The 22,707-nt window shown below is 43.9% G+C and overlaps 1 protein-coding gene across 3 annotated transcripts in view; it reads right to left on the reverse strand.

Moving 5' to 3' along the window:
• AOAH (acyloxyacyl hydrolase) overlaps window positions 1-22,707 on the reverse strand; it is a 161,616-nt gene that overhangs the window by 94,268 nt on the left and 44,641 nt on the right. For all 3 annotated transcript variants that reach the window (XM_044246374.1, XM_044246375.1, XM_044246373.1), the window contains 2 exons: window positions 9,565-9,624; window positions 4,170-4,240 (listed from right to left, as the gene is read on the reverse strand). In XM_044246374.1, the coding sequence (XP_044102309.1) occupies window positions 4,170-4,240; window positions 9,565-9,624 (131 nt within the window). The remainder of the gene's footprint in view (window positions 1-4,169; window positions 4,241-9,564; window positions 9,625-22,707) is intronic.

Raw genomic sequence — 22,707 nt, forward strand, 5'->3', positions numbered from 1 at the left:
ATAGCTCTGGGTTCTGAAATTAGACTCTCAGGGTTTGAATCCCAGGTCTGCTGTCTACTTGCTATATAACCTTAGGCAGATTATTTAATCTTTTGTGCCTCTGTTTCCTCATTTGTAAAACAGGGGCCAATATTAGCACCCGCTTCCTAGGGCTGTTGTAAAGAGTGAGTTGCTCCATGGGAAGCATAAAGACCTGTGCCAAGTATGTGGAAAACGCTCACAAAACATTAGCTTTTTATTATTTTGTGTAATGGTTACAGTTATTCCAAGGGTGATTTCTAGGGCTGGGCAAACAGGAGGCAGGGATCTGCTCCTATGGCATTTTAGTTTCTGGAGCCATCCCAAATCCAACCCATGGACCCTCTTCAGATTTTCAGATTTCGAGGCACACGGCATTCTACCCAGTTGCCTTGTCGGCTGGGACTTGCTCAGGGATGAATATAAAATCTATCTCCAAGAGAGCCATTGCTCTAGGACTGCCGGTTGTCGAGCTAGCGGGCTTGATCCAGTGAGCAATTGTAATGCAGGTGAGTGTTATTCATTACATAATAGAATAGCTATTCAAGTTCAAACTCCCTAAAATTATTTCATGAAACTGGAGCATTACAACAAAAGAAAACTAGGGAGAATAAAGTTTCCATGTGTAGCTGTCTCACATTCGAGTCCCAGGCAGCACTCCAGGGCTGGGAATGGTTCTGTTCAATATGCATGTGAATGTGTCAGATGCATCTCTGTAAGAGGAAATGAGAGCTGAGAAAACCAGGAAAGAATACACCCGGGCTCACCTTGGTGGCAGGGACAGGGACCGATATGGTTGGGAGGAGTGGGCCATAGGGAAGAAGGAACAAGTAGAAAAAGAAAAGAAAAGAATGATGAAAAAGGCAATTAACATGGGCTAGGATGGTCTGTATGCCTTTATGTGAATTGATCCACATGCAGGTTTATGCATATGGGAATTAAATAACAAGAAAAGATTATTAAGAGGGGATTCTCTTGACTTACCATTGTTACAATAAAAAGTAGACAGTGCATAGGCACTGTGAATTCTTACTAGCACAAAACAAAACACAAAAGAACAAAAAACTTGATTGCCCCATGGTAGTAGCTTGGTATCCTACATATTTCTGTCCTAGTAAAATAGTGCCTTTTCTTTCTTTATGCCTTGTTTCTTCAGTGAGTCCCTACTAATTGGAAGCAAAGTGTCTAAGTACAAGGATAAAAGGTTTACTAAGAGATGGTGTCCCCGCCCTCTAAGAGCTTTGGGTGGTATGGGAGCCCGATGGGGAGAGGCCTAGAAGAACGGGGTGCACAAGCAGGCACTGGTGAGCTTGGGGTATGGAGGGCTAGCCAAATGCTGGGGAGCAGGGAGCTAGGAAACTGCCCACAGTGGGGACACCGTCACTGTATTTTGAAGGCATTAGACCAAACAGGATGAGGCAGAAGAGGCACAGAATAGGAAAGGCATTACTCCTGGAAGGGACTTTAATGAAGGATTATGTAATAAAAGACAGGTAGGCCTTATCTCTACCATCTGCTGACTGTGCTTTGGGGTCAGACATCCAATATGCTAGAACCTACTTGCTCATCCAAAAGTGGAGAGAAAAGTCAAGGGACAGACAACTGAGTGGCTCTGAGCCCCGCCTTTGTAACCTGGCTGCTGGGTTCCAAAGCCTGATTTACTGATTACTAGCATCACAGCCTTGGGCAAAAGACTTTACCTCTTTAGAAAGGGGACAATGATGCCATCTGCCTTGTAGGGCTGCACTGATAAGAGTTCCTAGTGCTTAGACCTTATCAGACAACATTTAGTCATTGGTATTATTACTAAGCCACAGGTTGCTTTGAAGAATAAATGAGGCTGCATTTAAATGTGCTTTGTAAATCATAAAGCACGGAATAAATTGTGATCTGGTGCAAATTATATTAGAAGCACAATTATTTTTTAGAAAGAAGGAAAAAACACACTGCTTTTGCTTTTTCATAAAAGAAAAATTTCCCTTTTAAATAGCGCCAGGAAAATCCCTGGTCACAGATGCTCTTGAATTCAATTTTTCGAAGTTGGTTCAATTGCAGAATTGTCACTTTGGGTTCTGCTGGCCTATGTTTGATGTAGAAAATGCAATGACGCTTCAGGAAGGAGGACAGGGTGTCTCAATTCAGTAAGAGTTAGGCATGATGAAACGACTGGGGGCCTAGGGAGCTGCCTGCAACTCAGCCTTCCAGCATCTTCTTTCCTGTCTATTTCTCCTCTGCTCCCCGTGTCATGGTAGTCACTACATCCAGCCCTAGTCATGAAAAGTGGGGCTGATCCTGTTTCCACGACCCACGACTTTGCATAGCTGACCTATGGGAACTCATGTAGGCAGATGAACTCGGAAAAGTTTTAAACTCTTGGATCTCTAAGAGGTTTTGAATGTAGGTCAGAAGATAGTCTCCTCCTCTCCTGAGAAGCTTTCACAGCAGACAGGAGATGTTTAGTGGATTGAAACTCATGAAACTCCTGAGATAAAGGAGGAGGAATGTAGAAAAAGTGCCTCTTCGTATGGGTTGAATTGTATTCACGAGAAGTCATGTTGAAGTTCTAACCCCCAGGCCGCATGAATGTGACCTTTTTTTGGGAAACAGGGTCTTTGCCAGTGTTACAAAGTCAAGATGGGGCCATGAGCCCAGCCCCTGATCCAGTATGACTGGTGTTTGTATAAAAGGGAAAGACAGACACGCAGGGAAGACGGCCGTGGAGGAGGCTGGAGGCAGAGACTGGAATTGCCAGCAGGATTGCGGGCTCCCATCAGAAGCTAAGAGGCAAAGGGTTTGACCCAGAGAGTCGGAGACACTCTTGGAGAGAGCAGAGTCTCAGAGGAACCCTGCCAGCACCCCGCCTTCGGACTTCCAGCCTCTAGAACGGGGAGAGGATACATTTCTGTTCCTCTAAGCCATCCAATATGTAGGTATATTATTATAGCTGCCCTAGGAAATGACTAGAGCCTCTGAGTCCAGATGTGCAGCCTGAATCACATCCAAGCCCTTGCAAGGGGAGCTAGATGGAGCAGACACACGGGGCAGCTGGGAGAAATTATCTGTTTAAGACTCAGTGCCCTTCGGGATTCCTGGGTGGCTCAGTTGGTTAAGCAGCTGCCTTCGGCTCAGGTCATGATCCCAGCGTCCTGGGATCGAGTCCCACATCGGGCTCCTTGCTCAGCAGGGAGCCTGCTTCTCCCTCTGCCTCTGCCTGCCATTCTGTCTGCCTGTGCTTGCTCTCTCTCCCTCTGTCTCTTTGACAAATAAATAAAATCTTAAAAAAAAAAAAGACTCAGTGTCCTTCAATGTAGGAATAATAACAATTAGGAAAACAAGTAGGAATAATAACAATCCCTACTTCACGGAGTTGTTATGAGAACTAACATGGACAGGTTTGCATGTTTCCATGTGTGGCACCCACAGCAGTGACCGTATGCTGTGGGACAGCTGCCACTGTCACATGAGGAAAGTGGCCAAGTGCAAGGTAGAGCCTGTGATATTTTGCCTCTTGGTCCAATGTCCCTCTTGGCACACCATTGCATCTTTTAATGCTGTGGACGGTGATTATGATGACACCCAGCATAACCCCAGGCTCAGATGAGAGCTAGGGTATGGGATTTAAATAGAGACAGGAGGTCCTGGGAATTGGGACAGTGTCTCTGCATTGGCAACACTGTATATGCATTTCTGAGCCAGAGCTTTTAGGTAATGGGTTGGGTTCTGTGAAATAAATTAGTCCCTTTCCAGCCTCGTGAGTGCCTTGGACTAAAGATGCTCAGTGTTCCTTTCATGATGAGGCACCAACCTTGACCTTGTCTGTGTCTTACACAGCAAGGAGGGGCTGTCCCCGTGTGCGGCATGAATGTGCACCAAGTTGCCCAGAAGTTTCACCAGCAGCCTGCCTGCCAGCCCAGGGGATAAGTCAGATTTTTGGTTCAAAGATACTGTTATGCAGTGGATTTCCAAAATGATTTGTGCAGACCTCATTTGTCTTTTAGTTTCTGTCCAAGTCATGGTATGAGACACGACCAATGCACACCTTCAGGAAGGTGCCTTTTGCGTCTGACAATTATTTTAGTCATTGGAAAATGGGGACAACCAACGGTGTCATCTCATGCCAGTATTCAGGGAGGTAGGAATAGTATACATACGATTTAATCCTCTGACAGATCTTGGCCAAAAATGGGAGCGAACAAATATCAGAACTACTTCTGGAATGTTTCTGGAGAGGAGAACAAAAATAACAAAAAGAGTTGCTTAGTTCACGGAATAGCCCTGCAACTTATAAAACTCCTTTTCCCCCTGCTGGCTCCATAGTCTGGATTTCGGGAGCCTCTTTCCTTTAGAACCTGGGCCATCTCGTTTAACTGAACTGACCTCTTGTTTCTGTCTGCACACTCTGCCCTCACTCTGTCTCCATGCCTTTGTTCTTGCTGGGGTCTCAGCCTTCAGCTCCCCCTTCCTCCTGCCACCTGCGACCCCCACCTTCACCTATGCTCCATTTCTTTCCCAAAAGGTCTGGCCCACCACGATCTGTTCCACTTGTGCAACAGCATTCTTCTCCCTCCTTGTACCCAAGGGCTTTGAGAAAGGGTTTGAAAAAAGAACGTGTTCCAATAGAATAATCCCAGCCTATTATGAGAGAAAGACAAGACTAATTGGAGAGACATGCCAGGGCTTGGAAGAAGGAAGGAGGAAGTCCCCTTTCCTGGGGGGTGCCATGGGGGCAGGTGAGGTGGACGGATGAAACTCCTGAAGCGTCATGAGCACAGGATTTCAGAAAGCAGTTTCCATAAGACTCTGGCTGTGTGACGGATGGAAATCCCGGCTCTTGACTAAAAGATATGTATACAATGATCATGGTTTCCATGATATGTTCCTCAGATGAAAGTAAAAGACAACAGGGTTGAAAAAGTTAGAAACTAGCATTTATCGGTGAGCGGGGAGAGCGGGGTGATTTTCACCAGCCAGAAGAGTCCTTCAGACGGCCATGAGTTGGATCAGTAGCGTCGGTGATACATTGACCCTGACAGAGGAGAACAAATCAAACTCATTTTCATGCTATGAATCAAAGTTGAGCAAAACTTCGTGAGGTTTGCTCAGCTTTCTAGAATGAGAGGAGCAATCCTTATTGGTGCCCCATCCATGTGTAAGATACAGAGACAGAAGAGGCTGTCCTTTTCCTCATCAAGCTTACTGCTTAGGGGAGTGTAGGGGTGAGCATCTCAGCTCTTGGTGTGCTTTGGGATGTCTGCAGTGGTCCCGGCATTAACACAGCTGTTTAGAAACCCAGTGGAGGAGGCAGGAGATGAGCGAGAAGGCCTGTAGGAAGGATGCTGCAGGAAGGGACAGATATTCTAGGCTTTGTGACCCTAAGTGTGGTCCAGACTTGCAATAGGTTCAATTTGTGCACTCCTCCCTGATCTACTGACTTGGAAAGCCTGGGGTGGGTCCCAGAAATCAGTGTTTTCTGAGTCTTCAGGTCATTCTGATGGTTGCTAAAGTTTGAGAACCACCGATGAAAGTGTGATCACAAACCCAGAAAGTGTGCCTGGGAACTTCCGGAAATGCAGAGTTTTGGGCCCCACAGCAGGCCTGTTGAATCAGTCTGTGTTTTATCAAGGTCCCAGGTCACAGGGAGCGCCCTGTGAGGGGCCGTGGAAGTGTGAGGTGTGGTATCAGGGGACCGCCGAATGTCTCACCCTGGCTGGGGGATAGCAGAGCACAAGGACGTGGTGAACCCCAGAGGCAAGGAGGCACCATGACCAGTCTGGGATGCCGCACTGTGCACTCTCCCCCATGGAATTATTTCTGAAGGGTTAGCCGAGGGATCCCATTCGTATTTCAGGAAGGTATCCTGGGGGTGAGAGGGTGGCCTGGAGGAGGTGAGCTGGGGCAGAGAGACCCGATCCTGGGGTTGCTAATCTCAGCATTAGTGCTATTTTTGGGCTGAATAAGTCTTTGTTGTGGGGCTGCGCTGTGCCTGGTGGGATGTTTAGCAGTGTATCTGGCACCTAGCCATTCAGACGCAAGCAGCCCCAAAATGTCACCAGACATTGCCAAATGTCCTCGGGGGAGAGGTGGGGAGGATCAAGTTGCTGCTGACTGGGAACCACTGCTGTAAGGCAGGAGAAGGGGGATGTCAGGCCAAGGAGGGGTGTTCAGAAGGTCGAGTCCAGAGACCTGGTAAGTGAGAGAGATGAGCATTGCGGACACACGTAAAGCAAACACCAGCATGAAATTATACGGCAACAAGGGTGGCAGTTTGGAAATACAGACACATTCTGAGACTCAGAGCTCAAAGTCAGGTTGCATTTCAATGTCTGAGCTCTGTCTTTGAATATTTACTTGAACCTGAAGGCCTCGGTCTAATTAACCTAACGATCAGGTAGATTTTAACACTGATGTAACCAATACATCAGAAAAATTTACATGGACAGCCTTATCATTACTGCACAAGAGGTACAAAAGAATTAAATGTTCTATCTGCACAGCTGTTCACTGTCAGAATTCAACGGAAGGCTGTGGCTGTCTATGACATTCATTGTGCAGAAATGGGGTATAGGGTGTGTATAATAGATGATGAAGCTTGCCCGGGGACCACCTGGTCCCCCCACCCTGAACTCCTCCTGTTCAGACAGAGGTTTTAATTATCCGGTCTTTTCATCACATGGCATGGGAAGGACTAGCCTCTTTTCCTTTCCTTGCAAAGAGAAATGAGACAGACACAGAGTAATGTTGCAGAGTTCCTCCCTTGCAGTTTGCCAGCCCCTTCCTTTCAATTTGAACTTTGCTAGACAGAGGGAAAATGAGAGCTGTTATTGATTCAGCAATGGTTTTAAAATATTGCACCTGGCGGCATGTAATCCCATTTAAATGAAAGTCTCAGTCTGGGCTGTCCTTGGGCACAGGAGCCACGCAGCATCTTCATTTAGCAATCTATTCGAACCAGTTTCTGCTTGTATCCTGAGCTTTCCCATGCACCAGGATGTTAAATGAAAACAGAACAATACACAGGGGTTGAATAAAGAAAAAAAATGTGGTGACTGGGGTAAACAGAAGGTCAAAGGGGAGAGAACAACTACTCTTCTATACACAGCCAAAATGAAGTTGGATTTCTCCATGGTGAAGTGCTTTTCAACACTTGCTACATATTATTTTACCTGGTTTTAATTGCAGCGGGGAAGATGATTCTATTAAGTAGGTAGGTTTTTGATGAGTGATGTCAGGTACAGTTGCACAGGTCATGCACTGCATAATTTTAACCTACATAGCCTGTGATGTGAATGGTGCTTCTTGAAAGTTAGTGTTGAGGAGGTTGAGAGCTATTGGCATAGTGGAGAAGGTAGGAACTTGGAAGTAGCTAGATCTGAATTTAAATGATGGGTTTCTCCCTTACTAGCTATGGGGAATGAGTGTATTACTTAACATACCTGATCCTTAGTTCTCTCATCTATAAAACAGGGTTGATAACAAAAATATACTATTTTCTATGAGTTTTTGTGAGAATTCAACAAATTGATTCCACAACTCAGGTACTCTAAAACTTAGATGCTCCGTTTTCTGCTAGATCCATGAGGAGCCTCTCACTGAGATGCAGATATTTTCTGGAACATTCTGGAACATTCCACAATACTTCACTTTTCCCCAGTCTGATAGGCTGTGCTGAAATGATATGCAACCCACTGCATGTGTCCTTCTACATCCCAGCCAGGTCTGCGGTTAGACCAGCCATCCCAACGTAACTAATTGTAGCTGCTATCATCTGAGCAGTAACTCAAGAGACACTTATTGGCGTTTTCTGATTATTTTTTCCTTGATAGCTTTGATCTAGAGAGTACATAAATTGGAGGAGGTTTTTGAGGGGTTTTGTATTATTGTTTGGTAGTTTGTTTGTTTTTGGCTTCTCACTAGAAATTATTGGAATCTGGCCCTATGAATTATGCTTGCAATTCTGATGACAGAAACAAAAAAATCATAAAATCCTAATTAGCTTCTGAGCTAATGCCAAGGCAGTTTGTGCTGGTGGTTAACAATGCTCCTAGAAGAAGTTTTTAGATGCGTGTGGAGAAGAAGGAAAGAAGGATCGTATTGTTCTCCAGTTTTGTTTAGAGCTCTGAAGGTGGTCAAGGGTTTCCTATGATGTTTCAATTCCCTTTCTATGGGTTCAGCTGATTAGCTAACCCACTACTGTTGGTCTTTAATTACTCACTGAATTAAATAATGGTTGACAACATTGTGATTGATTAACTGATTGCATAGAAATGCCTGAATAATGCCATTCCCTGCATCCCAGCTCTGTACATCAAAACCCATATGCCCCCCAAGAGTGGGGTTGCCAGATAAAATATGGCACTGAACATACTTACACTAAAAATTTATTCATTGTTTATCTGAAATTCAAATTTAACTGGTCTCCTCTATTTTTATTTGCTAAGTCTGGCAAACTGAGCCATGAGGGCTTTTCCTCCTCCTTCTTTCTGTGCTGCCAAATCAAGATTACCTTAAATGTACTGCATCGGGGGAATGACGAGCAGGGTGATGAGGGAGAGGCTGAGGAGAAAGGCCATGCCCTCTCATCTCTGAGGAATGCTTCCTTATTGCCGGGATCTTTAGCATGGAGGGAGACTTGGTTCTTTGAAGGTTTACTTTTCTGCTTCCTATCCAGTTGGGGCTCATTTGCATTCAGGGCCCAAGTCAAATACTTGACTCCATGATAATCAATTTGAACTAAACATGGTATTGATTGAGGGCTAGAGAATTTCCAGGCATGACACCAACACTTGACACACATCGTTCTCTTAGTCCTCACAGCCATGCTTTGACAAAGGAGCACTACCACTGTCTCTATCTTGCTGATAGAGAACCTGAGGCTCACCTTGAAGTCACATATTTAGAAAGTGGAGGATCAGGGGCGCCCAGGTGGCATAGTGGGTTAAAGCCTCTGTCTTCAGCTCAGGTCATGATCCCAGGGTCTTGGGATCGAGCCCCACATTGGGCTCTCTGCTCAGCGGGGACCCTACTTCCTTCTCTCTCTGCCTGCCTCTCTGTCTGTCAAATAAATAAATAAATAAATAAAATTTAAAAAAAAAAGAAGAAAAGAAAGTGGAGGGTCAGAAAGCTAGAGCCTCCTCTAAAATGGTCTGCTGGCAAGTAGCTGTCCTCAACTGCGCATACCAGAGGACTTTTGGCAACATCAGGAGCCATTCATAGTTGTCACGACTGGGGAAGGGCGATGTGGCCGCGGGCATTTAGTCGTTAGAAGACAGGGATGTGGCCATACACCCTACAGTGGACAGGACAATGCTCGCAACCAGGGAGTAACTAGCCCCAAATGTCAGTACTGCCCAGTTTGAGAAACACTGCTGTTGGGAGAGAGGGAGGAGAAAAAGGGGGGGCGGCGCTCACTTTCCTACTGCACTGCAGCGACGGTGTGTTGTGGGCATGGATCTGGAGTAGCCCAAGGCCTCAGGGGTGTAAGGGCAGGGGAAGGGGAAGATGAAGGCACCCAGCACAACGCTGCTGTTCTTCTCATCTGCTGCTTACCAGAATGGGGGATTTCTTCACAATCTGTCTCGCCTTCTCTAATGTAAATTTCCATGGCTCCTATAAAAACAAAGTTAGACAACATTACAGCTTGCGCTTCATCTCTTCTTTGTATGTCTTCTCTGAAGTTAGGGCTTTTAAAGTCCATAAGTTTGCAGTAAAGAAATGATTTCATAAAACTGTGAAAAAAAATTCGCAAGAAGGCGATTTCATGCTAATAACTCTTTATTAAAGGATTTACTCTGTGCCAGATGCCAGGCTAAGTACTTTGCAAACAGGATCTTATTTAATTTTCACAACAGCTCTGAGAGATACGACCTTTTTATAGATGAGGAAATTGAGATGCAGGAAAGCAAAGAAACTGGGTGAAGATCGCAGAGCCAGGTCTGGCAGAGACCCAGTCTGAACTTTTACCTTCCTACCTGCTCTTCTATGTGGAGGCCTCTAGATACCTCCTCCTTATGTCTGGAAGCCCCATGGCAGAAGGTTGCCAACAGCTCACCTGAGTGGTGACTGCTCCCACACAAGGTAAAACCCCATCTCCCATGCACAAACTCTTCTGGTTCCACACCCCTATTCTTTCAGCCATGTCTACAGCAACCAGGTTTATCTTCTTAGTTCACATTCCATGTGTAAAGAGGTAGGTGATTACGACCAATGACTATTGCTACATAATCCCATATTTGTATACTTGTGGGCAGTTTGGGAGAAAAGTAACCCTTAGGGAAGGGGGTGGGAGAATTTGCTCCCAGCACTGCTTCCCAAAGCTTTTGTCCTCCCCCCATCTGGACCTAACCACGTACTTCCTTGTGCTGCTCTCTGTAAAACCTAGGAGAGCCTGGGCGATGGTTTGCACACCGGGGTTCAAATCCCAGGTCTACTGAGTATTAGCTGTGTGCCCTTGAGCAAGTTAAACTCTGAGCCCTTCAGTGTCTACAGATTTACTTCCTTAACATGTAAGAAAGCCCTATTTTTGTCATCTGTCGTATGGGGGTGATGTCTACCTCCTAGGAGTGCCGGGAGGATGACAGGACATCATGCATGTAAACCCCTAGGCCAAGGCCTGCCCCAATAATCCCCAGCTCAGTAATTGATGGGTTGGTTGGAAAATTTCTGTTTCAGCTCCGGATGTCCCCTCACGCACATCAGTAGGGAAGCTGGGATTATGGGAGAGTGCCATAGTTCTCACTCCAGGAAACTGAGAACATGGCCCTGCATTTTAGCAGAAAGAATGGGGACTGGAATGGGATTCTGGAACTGGCTGACAGCAGGAGAGGCCTCCTGGGACATGTGGCCCTTGCTGCTAATGGACGTTCAGGACTTGTGTCCCTGCTTGACTCCTTTGTGTATTCTTCACCCCTGGGGAGATGCCTCCCTCCATTATGGAGCACCGTGCTATTCTGAAGACCTCAGCCATGCGGAGTGAATGCGGGTGGAGGAGTGACCGCTCGGTGTGAGCTTGAGTTGGAGCCAACTTTCTAGCAGGTGCTTTAGGAAGGAGGAGAGCAAATCTAGCCACAAGAGCTAGCTTGCCCTCCACAGGCTGGCTCTGAAACCCTCTCCCGGGCTTCTGCCCACATCACACTCCTCCAGCTCAAATTCAAAGGAGGACAAACTAAGCCTCTTGTGTCAGAGGCAGTAGGCCCACTGGCATCTAAGAGTGCATGTTAGCAACTTGAGAAAAGAAGATGCTCTCCAGGTCAGTCTGGTCACCAGGATGCCCCTGTACAGTGTATGTTTCATAAAATACTGAACCACGAATGTGCCAGTTGATGAACACCCATGTCCCTAAGCCCCTGAGTGTCCCCATCATTGATCTGGCCATACAGCCTCTCCCTAGAACTTCCAGACTTCCTTATGATCCCTCCACGAAGGGGCCAAGGTCATGGTACAACCTCACGGGCACCTGTAGACTGAGCTCCAACACTACACCCAGTGTCCAGTCTGATTGGCTGACAACAGCCCCAAAACAATTCATTATAATCCTCCCTTTAAAATCCTAGATGCGTGAATGCAATTTTGGCTTCTTCTGGAAATTCTCACAAATCCTTGAAGCTCTCTGGTAAGTAAGCCTCTTGGGCAAGGTCATTTAAGAAACTGGATCTGGGCGCAAATTTCTGTCACAGTGCCCTTTTTGGCTGCTCTCATTAACCTAAAACTCATTCTCTGTGATACCATAATGTGATGTTGGTGTCCCTCCACCTTAATTAAGTGCCCCCTGCTTCTCTGCTTGGAAATACCCCTTTCATTCTAAAGCTCAGCTCAAGCACCCGAAGGGCCTAAAACTGTCCATGCTACACACTAGATGCTCAACTGATATGTAAATAAAAAGCAAGAGAAAACCTGTAGGATATTATGTTAATCAAGGAAAAGAGGCTCCCAGATATTACACACAGAGAAAAGAAATCCTGCAGAGAAATATGCCCTAATAATTGTAGGTGACACCTTTTTCCTTTTTGGTTCTTTCTACATTTTCTAAATTTTCGATAATGAGCACAAATTCAGCAATGCATGCTTTTTAAAAAGAACTCAATATATATTGCCCTGTTCCTTCCTGAAGAAACAAAAACATGATCATGGCATAGGGACGCAGTGAGAACACTGGAGATCTAGTGTGAAGAGACATTCCTGCCCTCCCAGGGTTTCTGGGTAGTGGAGGAGACAGATGAGGAAGGAGCACAGCAAGCAGAAGCAAGAGGGGCAGAAAGAGGCCTCAGCAGGGTCCTTGTAGGACAGGCCACTTGGGTCCCCTTAAGGGGGCTAATTTGTTTTTCATCCGGCTCTGTTCTCTGAGGGGACTGATGTGTAGTGAGGGATAAAGACAAGCAAGCAAAACAAATAAACCAAAAGCCCAGTGACAAGGGCTGCACCAAATACCTTCTGACCCCCATAGTGCCATGTGTGATGATGCTTCTGTCGACCTCCCTGGAAGGCCGAGGGCAGGAACATCAGGACCTGGCTTGACTAGAGTGTCACTTGCTCCCATAGTTCAAGTGCACAAATGTCCACATAAAAAAGAGAATATAGATACCAGGCCTGATCTTCTGTCCCCAGAAGAAAATGGATGTAAGGATTCAAAGATACTTGGAGGGGCAACTGGATGGCTCAGTCAGTTAAGCATCTGCCTTCGGCTCAGGTCATGATCTCCCAGACCTGGGATCGAGCCCCAAGTGGGGCTCCTCGCTCAGCGGGGAGCCTGCTTCTCCCTCTCCTGCTGCCTCTCCAACTGCTCATGCCTTCTGTATCTCTCTGTCTCAAATAAATAAAATCTTTTTTAAAAACTTAAAAGAAAGATACTTGGAAAAGCTAATCTTTTTGCTTGTTGTGATGACGGGCAAATGGGCAAATTGTTAGCCATGGGCAAATGAAGATAATTACTCCCTCTCATCGGTGACCTTTCACCGTTGGCAATCTGGTGCTTACAGCGCCGCTTCTGAAGTATGAGGACCGCTCTTGCATCCTCCAAAAAATTAAGACTTCAGAATGGAGGGGGCAACTGTAATCAGTGGTTGCAGAGAACATTCGGGCGAGATGGTGAGCTGGATATGACCCCTTTCTGGTTGGAAGCCATACTGGGGTTTATGACTCAGAGCAATGATCTGAGGCATAAACAGATTCTCCATCAACAATGAGGAGCTTGGTTCTGGAGTGTTCATTTGATCCTGCAACTTTCTATGGTCGATCCTTTCCAATTTCTCATTACTTTCTGCCTCTAGTTAGAGTGGCTCCTATTCCAGGCTCAAATCCTCTTCAGGGTCTCTTTAACATTCTCACGAGTGGCTTGCCAAGGAGGGCCCCACACAGGTTTACAAAGAAATAAGCTCTCAGTGTGGGAGCTTTAGAGTCCCAAGAACCATGGATACATAGAGTGCATTTCTTTACTCAAGAATTTGGAAAATTCCAAGGACGGTATGGCACCGTGTGCCAGCAGGCTACAAAATGGGGAGAGGTCGACCTTTTGCTTGATCTTCAGAGCATAGAGTAACACATAGCCATGGTTGTTCACAAAGACATCTGCCTAGAATGACTAAAGTGTTCATGCAGACCAGAGCCAGCCCAGTCTTTGGACAAGAGGAGAGGTTCGGTGACTCCCGATCTTCCATGGAAGATATTTAAATCCTGTACCAATCACCAGGTCATGGTCTCCATCATCATCTTCTATTTAAAGTGAGTTTGGACTCCAGAGTGCTTGCGGGTTTGAATCCTAGCTTTGCCATTCACTAATTGTGGGACCTTGGGCAAGTCACTTAAGCACTCCGAGACTCACTGTCCTCCACTGCAAAATGGGGATAATACTCTGTGTGTGTGTGTGTGCGTGTGTGTAATGAACAAGAAAGCCCTTGGCACAGTGCCTTGCATGTGGTAAGCACAACATTAGTGTAACAGCAACCGATGGTTTTGAGTTGTTATGTCACTAATGCATAGCTGGAAAAATTACTGTAATTACAACATCAGCCTACAAAAATGGATGCCGTATTTCAATGATCTTCAAAACCACCCTGAGTGGAAAGCGGTGAGGTTACATAATGTAAGCAGGGCCACTCAGCAAACTGAGCAGACAGTACTCAAGTCCCTAGACTCCAACACCTTTTCCACCATGTCCACACTGTTTCCCGAGAACAAAGTAAGCCTGAAATTTTAACCAAGTGAGAAAATATGACTCCCAAGGTTCCACCGGGGCTTAAGGGAATGCAAGGGGAATTCACGTGTGTGGGGGGTGCTTTCGTGCAAAGGCTCACAGGGTCGAGGAGAGAGATGTGGCTCTGTAAGCCAACGCATGCACCTGTGTGTGGAAATGCAAGTACAAACATTGTAGCCAGCGTAGGACTGATCATGAGAGAGAAAGAAAGTCATTCAGTCAGTCATTTTGTTGGGCTGTCATTCACTCTACTCATTCATTCCACAAACGCTTACTGATTATGCTGTGTGGCAAATTATGTATTAGGGCTGTAATAGTGAATGAGACATAATCCTTCTCATCAAGGGTTTTATAACCTGGGAGAGACGATTGGCAATAAAATGTAATTAGAATACAATGTAGCAAGTGTTAAGTAATAAGTACCATTATTCCTATTTTACAGATGAGGTAGACTGAGTCTTAAGAGTGGCTAAAATCCAAAGTCACAGAGCCAGTGAGGGGCACAGTCCAGATTCAGTTCATACCCCCTGGGCACAAAACCTGTGCTTTTAACCCTGCTCTGGGAGTTGTTAATAGGTATGCTAGAAAAGAAAACTGTTGTTTTAAGTTGAAGAAGTTGGGGAAATCTGCGAACTAAATGCTCCTCTGAGAGAGCCCTAACACACATTAGCATATTCAAGGCTTTCAGCCACTTTGTGTTAAGAAGCACTAGTTAGGAAAGCATTTCCAAACATTCAAATCTTTCAGCCAAAGTGTAGTGTACCGTATTGTCTATGATGGGGAAACACGTAAAGAACACAGTGAACGGGGAACGCTCCAGAACTTGGTATCATTTCTCCTGAAATTTTAGGAGTACTGGTGAATTGGACAAGACACATTCATTAATTGGGCCTTCTCAGGTTTTGTGATGTTAAATAATTAAATCCCGGTACACTCAGGAGTGAAGGAAGTAAAGAGAAATAGTATTTTTAGGCACGAGTTTCTACGGTGAACAATTTTTAGCAATTGCGTTCTCTACTATCAATTATAGCAGCAGGTAGATTTAAAAATTACAGAAAGTGCCTTTTGTTCACTTCACACTCCTGACAACAGTGACAGGTACCCACAAAGGAGAAAGCCCCTTGGGAAGTGAAATGATTTTAGATGCAAGATTTTTATTGTCAAAGAGCAGGCATGTACACGGGAGGGTTTGAGGGTGGGGGGATTTCACTGATCTACTTGGATCTTCTCTAGAAGTTTATTAGGACAGGTTTTTTTCCCACACCCCCATACTTAATGGTGTAAGTTGATTCAAAAACGGAGCAAGACTTGAGAGACGCTATCTCCAAAGACTTGACCACCAGAAGCAGTAAGCACGGGACACCTCTAATGTAAGGCAGACTAGAAGAGCCAAGAGAAGGGAGGAAAAGCCCTTTAAGGTGATTTCTATTAAGTAGAAAGACAGAGGGGGGAAGCGCCTCTACTTGTAAGATTTTATGAAATCCTGGTATGTCTGGCCTTTGGGTGGGATCTGCTCATCTATCATTGTATCTCTATTCCATTGTATCCTACAGTGGTGATTTTCCAATATGTAGGATGAAGTCTACCAAAGTCCAGTTTGATTTCCACGATTTCCATGTTCCAACGAGGCCCAGCTCTAAAGGGCATTTATGACTCTTAGCTGTGTGGAAAAAATGAAGTCAGTTCATGCCATCTTCTTCTTCCAGGAGCATGAAGGAAGCGGAGGAGGGATGGAGGAAAGGAGGGACAGAAATACGAAAGAAAAAAGCCATTATCTTCAAATGTATTCCCTTTTTATCACTGAATAGCTCTTCTTCATAGGTATTTTACCGTTAGCTACATTTTCTTCTTTCCTTCTCCTGGGCTACTTCTGCATTGTAGAGCTATTAGTATCATTAATATATTTAATCATACTATCCTTATTCTTCTCCCAGACAGCATCTTTTAAAAAAAGCATTGTTTTAAACAGCACAACTCCCATTCCGCTCTTCTGACATTGTCATCCATCGAGTTTCCCACCATCACTGCACACATACAAGGTTCTTCGATGCTTCCAGGTCTGTACCAGGCATTGTATATGCTGTAGCTCTTCACCTTATACTGACAGCAGTGGGGTGGGAGGGATTAACAGTTCTTAATCCTGCTTTAGAGATGAGAAGTCCAAGAACCAGCGCTGGAATTCTCCAAGGCTTTACAACCAACATTCTTCAGCTATATTTTGACTGTTTCTTCCCTAGAGTCTGCGTGCACAGAAGTTCTCCAGTGCTAGACTCTATGGGCTGTTCTTATTACAGGTTATTGTCCTACTTTTAAACACACGATTTCTGGCAAATAAGTGGGTTAGCTAGATGGTTAAGTGTGGTTTGGTCATTGGGTTGTTTAGACCAACTGTTTTGCAACATAATACTCTATTTGTTGTCGTTGTCGTTACGATCTATTATTATTCCGTTTGCATTCAGGTTGCTAGATCAGTCTTGTCCAATGTTTCACAATTAACCTGTGTTAGTTTCCTACTGTGGCTGTAACAGATTATCACATAGGGGCTTCAAACAACATCAATTTGTTATGTCACAGTTCCAGAGGAGGTCAGAAGTCTAAAATGAGTCTTAGGAGGCTAAAACCAGGTTTCAGCTGGGCTAACAGTTGTAGTCCTGGGGGAATATCCATTTCTTGCCTCTTTGGTGTTTCATGGCTGTATACACCCCTTGGCTGATGGCCTCCTCATTCCATCTCTGTTGTTGTATCTTCTTCTCACATTCTGATCCTCTTGCCTCTCTCTTATAAGGACCCTTTGGATTACATGGGGCTCATCCAGATGATCCAGGAGAGTTTCCCCATCTACAGATGCCCTGCAAAGTCCCTTTTCCATATAAGGTAACATTCACAGGTTCTGGGGATAAGATGTGGACCTCTTTGGGTCCACTGCTCATTCAACAAGTATTTATTGAGGGATTAATAAGTGCAGTGAATTGTGCTGGGCTCTGGGGAAATCACACATAACAGCATGTGCCTGGGGGATACAACAGCTGGGTTAGCTGTTGTCATGGAATTTATACCTTAACAGAAGGAGCAGATGTTAAATAATAATTGTATAATTTTTTAGCTTATTGTGCAATTGTTAATTATAATTGTAATACGTTCTGGAAGGAAGGGGTCTGATGAAAGGCAAGGAAGTCTGGGCACCAGGAAAAGCTTCTTTGAGGAAATGACTTCAGAACTGAGTTCTGATGTGGGTGACTATTTAGGTGAAGGCAAGGGCCAAGAGTGGATATTGGAAGACCATTGATTGAAACTTGAGGGAAGCCTGGCTGGCTCAGATGATTAAGCGTTTGCCTTAGCTCAGGTCATGATTCCAGGGTCCTGGGATCAAGTCCCAAATCAGGCTCCTTACAGCGGGGAGCCTGCTTCTCCCTCTCCCACTCCCCCGCTTGTGTTCCCTTTCTTGCTGTGTCTGTGTCAAATAAATAAAGAAATTTTTTTTAAAAAAGTCAGAATTTGGGGACGCCTGCGTGGCTCAGTCATTAAGTGGCTGCCTTCAATTCAGGTCATGATCCCAGGGTCCTTGGATGGAGCCCCTCATCAGGCTCCCTGCTCAGCGGGAAGCCTGCTTCTCCCTCTCTCACTCCCCCTGCTTGTGTTCCCTCTCTCGCTGTGTCTCTGTCTGTCAAATAATAAATAAAATCTTAAAAAATAAAAAAAAATGTCAAAAAAGTCAGAATTTGAAGTATCTTTTGAACTGTTCAAATTCACTAGAGTCATTAGCTTTTCTTGAGCTAAGGAAGGAAAAGAGCATATTATCAAGAAAAAAACAGTTATTTTTTTAAACTTTTCTAAAGTAGGCAAGAAACATTTTTAAATCTTGAATGCCATATAAGTACATTTCTTGGAATCATTTGATTTCTTCTACTTAGCAGAAAGGGTAACTTAAATTTGCATTATTACTGCTGTATTTTGAAGCTTTTAAAGATCATATGAGTTTAATCACCTCCAAATTTGTCTTTAAACAAGTCTAAGTAGATAAATTCTCTAAGATTCCAAATATGGGATTACACCAAAATAGAGGATGGTATCTCTGTCAAGATACCTCAAAATGCCCAGAGAAAAGACTGAATAGTATAGTCTGTATATCCAAGTATGGGGCTTAATGCTTTCCTCAGTTCTGTTAGTGTTTTAAGCCTTCAAGTCTTCAGGAAGCAATTTAATGTAGTAATTTCTGATATTTAAAACCTTTCTGTTTCTTCAATAATTTCTTGTCTAATGACCTTCAAAGAGGTTTGCAAAGGCAAAATACATAAGAGACAGTTGGCCTCTCATTTAATTTTCACTCTTTTTGTTATGAGAAGAAGATCGGTATTTCCCCCTTAAATTTTTGGTCCTTTCATCTTCTTTCTCTGTGAACTAATTGTTTGTGACCTTTGCTCATTTTTCCTTTCTTTTTGATTTTATAAAAGCTCTTTGAATTGTGGAAAAATAATTCTTTGTGTGGCATATTACAAACATATTCTCCCCATTTACTATTTTTTTGACTTTGTGTACAGCAGGTTTTTTTTTTTATCAGTCAGATGTATTCATATCTCCCTTTATGACTTCTATATCACAAATCACAATTAAAATTGCTCAGATTTTTCTTCTTTTAAGGTTTCATTTTTAATGATTCAAACTTTAACTTATTTGGAATTTATCTGGCTATAAGAAATAGATAAGCATTTAGCTTAAATTTTATTTCCAAATGGCTAGTCTTTAGTTCCATCCATTTATTGAATAAGCCAGTGTTGAACCACTGATTTGAAATGCTGCTTTTATCAAAAACAAGAGTCTCCCATGCACCTGGGTTTATTTTTAGGCAGTATACTCTGTTTCCTTTTCAGCTGACTTTGCACATCTAGAAGGCTATATCGCCCTGTCATTTATCTCATTGTTCAACATTTCCCGAGATGTTTAAATAGGAACTTTACAAACATTGTCAAATAACTCCACAACCAGCAACTTATTTGGATTTTGATTTCCCACCTGTAAAATTAGGATAACAGAATAAGCTTGCAGTTGTGTGGAAGGACTTTAAATGCTGTATGACAAGTACATAGGCCAGCTTTTGGTACAGGTATAACAGGTACAGGTATAACAACTCAAATTGTGTTTGCCATTGCCTTTTACCATTCATCCCTAATGTGTGCCTGTCACACAAAAGGAGCCTAGAAAAGGACTTGTGGGAATAAAAGAATGACTGTCTCTGCCTTAAAAGCCTATCAATTTCACCCAAGACACGTCTGACCCTAGTGCCATTTCTGGTCTCGGTTAATAAAGATATGGTTACCTTCTAGCAATAAACATGGATTTATAAAATGGGAAACTTTATTAACTCTTCCAGGTAGTACACAAAAAAATGGTCCAAAATTGTAGGTTATTCTTCCTGGAATGTATGTTCCCTTCACAAGTAACACCTGATTTTTTAATAGTTTGCCAAGTCACAGCTGAAGATCAGCCATCATTCAAGAAGGAAATTTCCTTAACTTGAAACTCTGATGATCACAAAAATGGGTATTATGTAATGATTTGTTTGCCCCTAAGCTTGGATATGGGAGAAAACAGTCACATACTATACAGAGTTAGGGTGGAAAAAGGGGAAGAGCAAATACGAGCTGGAGGGGTTGACCAGATGACCAAACAGGAAGAGAGGCTTCTATTTAGTTTAGGTTTGAGCTACTATTTTGCTAGAATTGTCCATGACAGTAGCCACGGAGGCTCCAGTGTAGTGATGATGACAGAGGAAGTAATTTTTTTCTTCCATGTTTGAATACGGATTCTGTTTAATGGAGAGCCCTGAATTCATTTTTATTTTCTCATAAAAAAAGACAAGTCATCATTACAATGTTGAGAGGACAAAGGCGGACTTTAGAGGCTTGGGTCTTATTAAACAGAGATGGAGTAGAGAAATTTACCCCAAGACACACACACACCATATTGGACAAAACAGAACTCATTGAAAAACCTTGGGGGAAGATTAGCTCGCACATCTGAAAGCACTGTGCACAGAGCTCAGCTCATCCTTCGGAACAGAAGGGCCCAGCTGATGGTCCAGAACAAAATGTAGTGATTCATGCATTTTAGAAAATGTTCAATTTCCTGTCCACTTGTAATTTTTCCTGAACTTTACTACCTGAGATATTTGAAGAGATGCTAGATATTTTATTTTACACTTACTGTTTAAAAAATGAAAGTTCCTGAGATCAGCTTATTTATCTCTCAGCTGAACAGCAAGAATTTGTTGCGTGACATTTTCTCATAAAAAGAGTACAAACTTATTCCTTCCCAAGCCTTTTTATGTCAGCTTTGTGGTAATTTGGGTCCCAAGAAAGCATGAGTTCCCTGTGTATGCATACACTCCCACACACTCAGCCTTGGAGAGCTTCGGGTTCCTGTAGCAATCAGACTCACTCAGGAAAAGCCATTTCAAAGTCTGGATTGCTTTCCTCAGGCAACGGGTCCCCTCACAGCAGTTTACTATTTTTCTGAAATACTTTTCAAAATTGGTATTAATATGGTACCTGCATTAGAATCACCATTTATGTAAGATGAGATAAAAGATGAAGACAAATGAGAAATAACTGGGAAGTTCTTCATAGCTCAAGGATGACCTCCATACTAGGCTAAGATGACTTAAAAGAAGATCGTCATTTCATTTCATATTTAACCCCCATTATACTTTATTTTATGTAGTGCTTCTTTGAAGTAATTTTTATTTTTATTTTTTTAAAGATTGTATTTATTTATTTGACAGACAAAAATCACAAGTAGGCAGAGAGGCAGGCAGAGAGAGAAGGGGTGGCAGATTCCCCACTGAGCAGAGAGCCCGATGCAGGGCTCAATCCCAGGACCCTGAGATCATGACCTGAGCTGAAGACAGAGGCTTTAACCCACTGAGCCACCCATGTGCCCCAATTTTTATTTTTATATTAGATACATTTAATGTATATTTCAGTATATTTGCATTTTACTTCTCTTTTATGAACTTTTGTATTTGAAATGTATTAAATAGTCTGTTTTACTGATTTCAAGTACTTAAAATTTGTTACGTGAAATAAATACCAAAACATGCTGAATTTTCACTCCAGAATTTGAATGACTCTTTAGTTTAGCACTGGAAGCCCTTCCAATCTGCCCCTTGTCTCCATTTCCAGCCTCCCTTGCACTCTGCCTCATCCAGTGATAAATATGTCTATGTTTCCTTTCCCATATAGAACTCACATCTGGCTACCTCTCTTCCTTTGCTTAAGGCCCCTTCTCCTACCTGTGATGTTTACACTGAATAAGCACAACTGGTAGAATAGGCTCTTAGAGCAAATTCATTCTCAACTCCCCCCTCCCTCTGCCTCTCAGCCCTTTAAATGGGTTGGAGGCCCCAGGGAAATGAGGAGAATCTATCTGCAGTAGAGCACATGCTCTGAATATAATTCTCTTTTAATGTGGATCAAAGTGGTGTCAAGTAGGTCTTGACTATGCCTTTGAGATGTCTGTGAATGTAGCATGTCCCTGCAGCTCGGGGGTGGTTAGGAAGGGCATCTGTTCCAAGTTACAGGGTGTGCCCAGAGGGAGCCGCATAAAGCCAGGGAGGCTCCACTCCTGGCCTGATGGGTGCTCTCTAGCACTGATCTAATAAAGACACAGTACACGTGGAAGAACCACATTCAATTTTCAGGGTCAGAGTGCTGCTCGGGCACATAGGTGCACATTTGCAAGAGTGCACGTGCACACGCATTCACGCAGCAGGTGCTGCCTAGTTTTGTGTGCAAATGAGATCGGAGTGGGGTATAAACAATACCCTCAAAGTCGGTAACAAAAAACCACCTGGGTGGTCTTTACAATGCAGTCTGCAATTTTCTTCTTTCTGTTCCTTTCCTATTCTGTCTCGTCCTCCTTCCCCACCCCCCACCCCCAGCTGGTGCCAACTGAACACTGTAGACTGTTTCTTGCTTCAGTTAATCATGGATGACGCTCTGTCATTTTGAGCACACGGCAGGTAAGGATATGAGCTGCAGCTAAAAGATGGGCAAAAAGTGGGCTTGGAATGTCAACTGCGCCGTAGGTGATGACTAGACAGTTTCTTCAGGTCCCTAAATGTGCTTCCACTTTTACTTCTGTTCCTACTGTGGTCAGACCCCATTGCTCTGCACTTCTGGTTTCTGCCCACCAGAGCCCTGGAGCAGAAGGACCCCCTTCTTCTCTCCACCCTGCAGCATGCATTTCACAGGGGCAATGGCTCGTGTCATATTATTTGTATTTCACCAGAATTGGAAACACATGCAAAGCAGGACACTGAGGGTGTAGAGTTCCATTTGTGAGGAATTACTGACCCAGGATCGGTGGTTCAATTATAGAAGTAACCATAACCCCGGAGTAGCACGTGAGGCCTAGAGCACAGTGGGGTAGAACTTGGGCTTTAAAGACAAACAGACCTGGGGCTGAATCCTCTTGTTGCCACTTACTAGTTTGTAATCTCTTAACTT

The sequence above is a fragment of the Neovison vison genome, chromosome 4, assembly GCF_020171115.1.
Source record: "Neovison vison isolate M4711 chromosome 4, ASM_NN_V1, whole genome shotgun sequence".
Lineage (NCBI taxonomy): Eukaryota > Metazoa > Chordata > Mammalia > Carnivora > Mustelidae > Neogale > Neogale vison.